At 42.3% G+C, this 8,392-nt stretch overlaps 1 protein-coding gene across 1 annotated transcript; it reads right to left on the reverse strand.

Moving 5' to 3' along the window:
* Positions 1-831: 831 nt before the first annotated feature.
* PAX6 (paired box 6) lies at positions 832-8,092 on the reverse strand. Its single transcript, XM_049890816.1, has 7 exons — positions 8,077-8,092; positions 5,603-5,761; positions 5,088-5,170; positions 4,699-4,849; positions 4,493-4,608; positions 1,837-1,987; positions 832-1,124 (listed from the first exon to the last, which is right to left on the reverse strand). Exons 2-7 carry the CDS (start codon positions 5,679-5,681, stop codon positions 1,039-1,041), a joined length of 666 nt encoding a protein of 221 aa, XP_049746773.1. The 5' UTR covers positions 5,682-5,761; positions 8,077-8,092; the 3' UTR covers positions 832-1,038.
* Positions 8,093-8,392: the final 300 nt, after the last annotated feature.

Consider the following 8,392-nt stretch of genomic DNA (forward strand, 5'->3'; position numbering starts at 1 on the left):
TGGAAACAAAATTTGCAACACCACACTATAAGGTTAAAAAGAAAATAGTATAATAAAAGAAATACAAAGGCTTTGGCATGGTTTTTACAATCAACAATGATTAATTTTGATATGTAGTTGTGAACAACTTCAAAACACTTAAGTTTAAAACTCTCGCAAGCACTTTTAATTGATTAAGAATGAATTCTAGATGCACAAAATGATTGGACTGTGAACAGTAACACAACTATATCTAAGAACAATTTCGCTGGCCAAAAAGAAATGTATGATTGCATGGAAATGTGTATAAAACAGCTATAGAGTATTCTTGTCAAATATAAATGAAATTAACTTTATTATAGAAATCATTCTGAGGATTTCTAGGGAAGACAAATACTTACATTTTGACATAAAACAAATTGTATTATATCGAAGACACAATCTACCTTTTAGCTATCAACTTTTTTCTTCCTTGAATTTATATCTTACCCTTTTTGCACATAAACTTTATCTGTTAACAACCTTTGGAAAACCAACAAATATTTCTTACATAAATCTAGTGCATGTTGTCCCCGGTTTAATTATATGCAAAGGAATGATACAAACTTGAAACCTCAGTCCATAAACTATGAACAGATGGGTAGAAGTATTCGATATATCTTGATAAAACTCTCAAATTCGTGGCAGAGCTTATTGATCATGGTTTCTATTTTGTTTTTTTCAAACAACTTCATGACCAACACAGATCAAACATCCATCCAGTCTACGTTGTTCTTTTTTTTTTTCCATTATAACATACAAATGCCCATTTACAAATAATACACCAAAATGAATAAAAGCTTGGATACCAAAATGAAGATTTGTTCCAACTGACGTCGCGCCTTCTGTATACAAAGGTCCTTGTTTCAAGTCCATTCCCCAGCGATACAATACAGGACACAGTTGCAGAACCGAAGTGCTTCTAACAGCCCATTTTTCTTTCCTTCCTGAACACCCAGCTGTTGTGTCCACATAGTCACTGACTGAATTAACACAAGATTTCTTTCCTTTTTTTTTTTTTTACTGTAATCTTGGCCAATATTGAGACATATCAGGTTCACTTCCAGGAACTTGAACTGGAACTGACACACCAGGGGAAATGAGGCCTAGAAGTGGATGAAAGAAATAGCCATGTAGATATTCCCTTTGAGATACAGGCATGGAGTATAAATTTGTAGGTTAAAAAATAAAATAAATCTCCAATGCTTTCTAACATTTTCACTGTATTAAAAAAAATTCTTTTACATGTTACAAACAAAATTAGCACCTTCAGAAACCAGACAATATGTTGTTTACGTGGACTTACAGAATCCCAAGTCTCCCACCCAAAAGAAAAGGAAAAAAAACCTCCATTTGTTTGTATGTTTAGAAGGTTAGCAACAAAACTATCTCTTGAAAACCAATGTGGTACTTCTGCAGTTGCCATGAGAGGCTTAGAGGAAGTAGTTAGGCAGATGAGAAGTCTTCCAACAAGTACTCACTGTGCAGCTCAGGGGGGCCCTCATTGTTGAGCTTTGGCTAATAATCCGTCCTTAGAAAATTTATAATCTCAAGGCTTGTTTTCATATACAACTTCTGTGACCAAATTCAGGAAAAATAGCTTTTTTTTTTTTCCTGTATGGTGTCACATTACTAACTAGCTTGACTGGATTTTCCCATTTCAATCAGTTTTTCCCAGAGAAGTGGCAACAAAGATTAAGTACACCCTCACATAAGGCCAGGGGAGTCTTTTGAGGCCACTTTGAGTGAAGGGAGATCACCTGGCAAAAGAAGCTGTAAAGACCACCTCTCCACACCCTAGGGAGAGCAGCGGCTCACCTGTTGAAGTGGCGCCGGAGGTGCCCATTGGCTGACTGTTCATGTGTGTCTGCATATGAGGTGGGGTGTAAGTATCATAACTCCGTCCGTTCACTGACGGACTGGTGGGCAGCATGCAGGAGTACGAGGAGGTCTGGCTGGGGACTGGGGGCTGCAAGGAGAAAGGCAAACGTATAGTTACTGAGAAACACATCACACAAGCCACATCCCCAATCTCCCTCTTCCCCAGGAACTCTGCCCACAGATCTGATTATTAAAGATGCTTTCATTTAATACATTAGAATTCCACACAATAACTCTAATATTAGGCCTCCCAACAAGTCCTTCCACTGGCCACAGCTATAACAAAGTTGCCTGTGCACCAAACTTCTAAAGCACTCGAAATTTAAACAGCTGTCCATTTAGACAGTTGGCAAACTCTTTTATTTATCCATAAAATTAATTGGATTCTCATCCATTTTCATCTTGGACCTCTGTTGACATCTTCGGGGAAACTGTGGCATGGAGGCTTCCATTAAAACACACTCATCTCCACACCCTGCAAATCAGAGAGCCATGGGAGGAGCTTTCTATAAACTTTGGTTTGGGGATCTGGGGACATAGTTTTTCAGGGCTAGACTCATGGGATTAAAGACTCCTTGAAAAGGCAGGTCTGTAATGGCTAGAGTAAACTGATTAGGAGTATCAGTAAATATAACCCAGCCCTATCCTGAGAATTAACTGTGGCTTCCTTATAGACCCAAAAACCCAGATCAAGTTTTTTCCATAAATTGCTGCTGTTACCCTCTGAGTGTTAAGAATGTCAGCATTTAGGAGATAAACCTTTCTGCTAGCTAAAGTAGAAATATACAGATCTGGGATAAAACCCCTTGAGCTCTCACAAGGATATGCCAGGCCAACAAAGTTGAGGTACATTAATAGAAGCATAATGCCCGGAACAAGGAAGATGAGAGGATATTCCGCTCTGCAAATGAAAGAAACGTTCAATATTCCAAGATCCACCTTCTCAGAGAAGGTGACACTTCAGAGAAGGTTCAGAGGAGGAAATCCCATGCTTCAAATAAATGGCTGAAGATTTTGGACAAGATGAATAGATGGACAAAAAGACCGACCCACCCACCCCAAAATGGAAAGCATTGTTTTTGTTTTGTTTAGCAGTAAAATTATTGATAATTTGAATTTTCTTTAAGCTTTCTGAATATATGTATTTTTTAAATTAGCTAAACTGTGATTTTTAAAAGTCAGTGTTTGAAGTAAAGTGACCCCATGCACCTATCTACATGTGGAAACAATTCTACTATAAGAGCATCTCTTTGATTGTTCTGGTCTAATTGTTTTTTCACATACAAATTTTCTTGTCTGCACAGAGACCTTGATGTTGCTAAAGATTATGAAACTGAACAAGACACTCTGTGGCCTTTTTAAAGTCAGGTGATATCTGCTAACATCAGGTTCAAGGAAGCAAACAGGCCTTGAGGGCCCTACCAGAATTTCAGCTTGCATTTGTGTCTAATTCCCCAGTCACTTCCTCTAGGCAACCTAACTTCTGGAAAACTCTAAGGCAGTTACAGCAACACCAACTAATGGGCTGTTAATCCCTTAGTTTACATCTATTGCAGTATGACCATTAATATCTAAATGCAATAAAACTAAATGTGAGTAATTCCTCTGAAGCTGCCCCTGTATTAGTCTGAAGACTGAGATACATTCCTTTTGCTGTTATTTTGAGTAGAAACCCAGCAAAAGATGTTCAGTGAAGAATAAACAATCTGTGTAACCCCACAACTATCTCCAGTAGGGGCTTATGCTGGCCAATCTGACACCATCCGGCATCTCTAACTGTTACACAAACAGGAGTCCTAAGGAAACACTTGGGAAAGCTGCTGCAAAAGACTCACCAGAAGGAAAATTTCTTCCCATAAGAAACCACCCAGCACCAAAAGTCTAGTATACCCCCTTCCTTATGCAACCAAAGGCCTAGCCTAGCACAGGGCCTAGTACACGGTAGGGTGAGAAATACTTGGGAGAAAACTGAGGGCGGGGCAGGTCATTTACACAACATGAATAGCATCAACGCTTTTAGACAGCTGAAGTCCCACAAACTAGTCACATACATTAAATTTCCAGCAAGTACCTTCTATTCCTATTTTTATTGCAACATGTAGGAAGAAAATTAGCTTTTCTGGTATATTAAATGTTTCCTACTATGTAAATATGAATCCAATTTCTCATCCTTTTTCTTCTTCACTATTTTATCACATATACCCTAAATATTGACCAAAATACATACATAGTTTATATATTTATTAATATAAATATAAGCCCAAATTTTATATATACTAGCCTCTTACTTGATAATAACATGCCGGCATTACTCCTATTTTCTGCTACAAGTTTCACTCCCACCCGACATAAGTTAACATTCTCTGTGAGCAAAAGGCAGATGAACTTGACTGAACAAGTCATGAATCAATCAATCAATTAAAAAAGACTGGACCTACTGTTTTTATCGCAGACTTGACTGGTCAAGCCAATCACTATAGTGAGAAAGGCTCCCAAGGGGCATACCTCAGCCAACCAGGTCTACAGCTCCCAGCCCTCTCCCCACTAGGGCTCCCAGGCACCCATTAAGCAGGCAGCAACCAGCCTCACTTACTTGCATAGGCAGGTTATTCGCCATGGTGAAGCTGGGCATGGGCGGCAGAGCGCTATATGTGTTTGTGAGGGCTGTGTCTGTTCGGCCCAACATGGAGCCAGATGTGAAGGAGGAAACTGCAGGGAGAGAAACATGGGAGATAGTCACCATGAAAGTCAGGGCCAGGTCGAAACACATTTGGTAGTAGTAGTTGTATTTCAAATTACCAGGTGTGGTGGGTTGCGGGATTGGTTGGTAGACACTGGTACTGAAACTACTGCTGATAGGAATATGACTAGGTGTGTTGCTGGCCTGTCTTCTCTGATTCCTCAGCTTTTCTTCCCTTCTCCATTTGGCCCTTCGATTAGAAAACCATACCTGGTAATCAGATGGAACAGGTTAGCCAGACTCCTGAAAGCCCTGTGCCCACCCCCAGCCCATCCCCACCCCTGGCACCTCCACTGCCCTCCCCGACCCCTCCCTATGCCGTAAAGTATTTACCAGACAGGGCCTGTTACAATTTATGTAATAACTGGTGCTCATTCGAGGCACCTGTGTCTTTGGAAAAGGCAAACTGTTTGAATCACAAAGCTTGCAACCACAAGGTTTTGAGTACCTGTATTCTTGCTTCAGGTAGATCTATTTTAGCCGCTAGTCTTTCTCGGGCAAACACATCTGGATAGTGGGTTCTCTCAAACTCTGAAAGAGTAAGTTAATTTTTCTATGTTGTGCCAGAACTACACAAAATTAGTGGACCTGCTCTCCCCACCCCCTACTCCCATCACCTCCAGCAGTTCCCTTGGAAATGTTACTACTACCAGCGTTGACAAAACCACCTTAAGTCTTCTTTGTAATGACATTCAGGGACCCTTCTGTGCCCTGAACTAGCCAAATCATAATTTTTTCTCTGTGAGAAGTTAGACTCATAGTCTTTAAATTACTGATACACACACACAAAAAAGAAAACACACACGCATTGAAAGATGGCCGGAAGAAAAAGGAATGAAGAAAGAAAAAGAAACCTTTCCAATCCTCTATGCAAGGGCCCTGGCTAAATTTAGCCCCTTGTACTGAAGATGTGGCATTTACTTTGATTTACTACTACTTCTCTACTTTGAAAAACTCCATCACCTTTCTCCAGGGCCTCAATTTGCTCTTGGGTAAAGGATGTTCTATTTCTTTGCAGCTTCCGCTTCAGCTGAAGTCGCATTTGGGCCTCATCTGAATCTTCTCCGTTGGAACTGATGGAGTTGGTATTCTCTCCCCCTCCTTCCTGTTGTTGGCAGCCATCTGGAACAAAAAGGATAGGATGGTAAGAGAAATTCAGAATAAGTGGAGCCTACAAAAGAGGCCTGGAATAGCCATAAACTCCAAGAGCAGTATAGCCTGAAAAAACATTCCCAAGGTGACTAAGTGTTGGTCTTCTTTTAACAACACACACTACCTGACCACCATTTTCCTTCTCCCTCTGTTTTTATCAGCATGAGACTGTACAATATACACACTAAACGGCATTTCTTTGAATGACAAAACAAGCGCTGAAGTTCCCAGTTAAAATGAGCTTTCATAACTAACCTTGGCTCCCCAAATGCCTCACCCAGTTCCCTTTCCCTGAAAAATTTATTTACCTATGTCTGTGTTGGAAAAATAAAAGTGATGTTCAAGATTTCAGCTGATCTATAATCAGTAATTCCTATCTAATCAATTAGATGTTGATAGGTTTGTAGAAAATGCTATTAAGAAACCAAACCAAGCTTGTAATCTTTTTTAAAAAATATTTATCTAGTTTTTATTTGAATTCTGCACAGTCAATTTCATTTTAAAGGTTGTGAATTTAGAAGTGCTCGCATTGTTCTGCAGTTTTATTCAACTATTGTATGAGTGCGCTTTGCCTTGACACCTATTACGAGCACAGCTGTAATTATATCATCACCAAGAACAGGCTATAATTGCTGAAAATGGAATTTTATATTTAGATAAAAGGACTGTCCATTCTTTGTAATGTGTTGCACCAGAGAAAAGTAAGATTTCTTTTAAATTTTTAACGTGTAATTTTAAAAAAGAAATAGTAGAGAGTTCACTAACTAGCTAAATATGGTATGCTGCAGCTGAGTCCTTGGCATATCATTTAAGCCGTACATTTTTAATTAGGGCATTTCCACCACTTTTAATGTAATTTCTATCATTAAACAGGGGAAAGTTTTATTGTTTTCCCTTGGCGCTTGGAGGACAAGATGTGCACTTGGGGTGGCTGTCTCTCATCTTGCCTGTGAGGCCACAGCCTGTTTGAAGGGAAGGACTCAAGCCCTGACTGGGCCTCCAGGGCCAATTCATACTGGGTCCTGATCTTGGGTCCTGCGGCCTCAAGGGATACAAACAGGACTGCCTCCTCCCCACAGTGGAAACTTGGCGAGTGGGGGTGGGGGAGCGAGGGGCCGCTGGGGGCACATTGGTGGGAATCTACTTGGCCAGGAATATCATTTATAACCAGGGGACAATAGGCAGTGCCTTCAAAGAGTTTGGGGAATTGTGACAGGATCTAGTGGGATCCTTTCAGGAACTTTGAAATGTTTTAAAACCCCAACTTTCTCCCCCATTTAAACAGGCGGATTCATCGGCACTGGCCACCATATGGGCCCTTGGAGATCTATTGAGATGACCACCAACACTTGAATAGCGAGGGGCTGCTTTTCAGCGCCGCACAATGCCCCGCAAGTAAGGGAAACTATTAAACTCCTGGGGCAGGAGCGTTGGCAAACTTTCGTGGGCAGAATTTTGAGGCCACAATGAGCGCGGACAACAAAAGGATTCTCTTGAGGCGTGCAGCGGGCCACATTGTGTTACAAGAAGCCCAGTCAACAGACTTTTCAGTGAAGTGTGTTAACCCCTCTGCTCTGCTATCATTAATCACTGTCCGTAGAGCGGGCGCCTCAATGCTATTTAGGGCGCTGGGGGGGGTTGGAGAGTGGATGGGGGGCGGGGAATTGTGGAGGGGAGACGGGGAGGGAGGATGGAGACCAGGGCCGGAGGTGTGGGGGGGGGCAAAGAGAAAGGGTGGGGTGGAGGTGGCGGGGAAGAGGGTGGATGTGGAGAAAGAAGGGAGAAAGAGGGCTCAAGAGATGAGGCCAGGGAGGTATAAAAACAAAGGACAGAAAAAAAATGTTGAGAAGAAAAAGTGACAAGAGGGGGAGAGAAAGAGCAAAAGGAAGAGGAGGGAGAGAGAGTGTTAGCGACTAGGCCGGGGCTTTCCTTTGGGTCTGCTAGCGCCTCTTCGGAAAGGGGGGAGGGGGGCTACACAGCTGAGTGCGAGAAGCTCCGCTCACGTGCGCGGACCCCAGTGTCTGCGCTAATGTACCGCCTCAAGTTTCCGGCGGACTTTTCAAAGTGTTTTTAGGTAGTTGAAATCAGGAGCCCTCCTCCGTCATTTTAGAGTTCGGCGCGCAAGGGAAATTTTAGAACTAGCTCCTGACAATTTTAGAAGACTCGTCGGTCACTGCTTTTGGGAAACAAAAACAAAAATCTGCGACCATCCGTCGTTTAGGGTCCGGGAAACTGAGAGAAAATGAATCCCCAACCCTCCCCCAGATGGTCACTCACGCCCCTACCTTCCAGGAGGCTCCACCTCAGCCCCTTTGCTGGCACATTCGATCTTGCCAATTAAACAAACCTGCCGGGATCCCACTCAGAAGCCCCTCGCAGAAAGCATTCTCTGCTCTTGTTTGCGTCTCTGACTTTCCTAATTTTAAAACGTATGTTCGTTCGCTCCCTTTCTTCTCTACACGCACGCACGCACACGCGCTCACACACACACACACATACACACACACTCGACTGCAGCCCAGGGCCCGCACTGCCTTGAGAATTGACGCTACTGGCGAGTGAAGTCAAGGATGAGGGGGGGAGGGGCAAGCTAGATTTTAA

This window comes from Elephas maximus, chromosome 7 (genome assembly GCF_024166365.1).
Source record: "Elephas maximus indicus isolate mEleMax1 chromosome 7, mEleMax1 primary haplotype, whole genome shotgun sequence".
Taxonomy (NCBI): Eukaryota; Metazoa; Chordata; class Mammalia; order Proboscidea; family Elephantidae; genus Elephas; species Elephas maximus.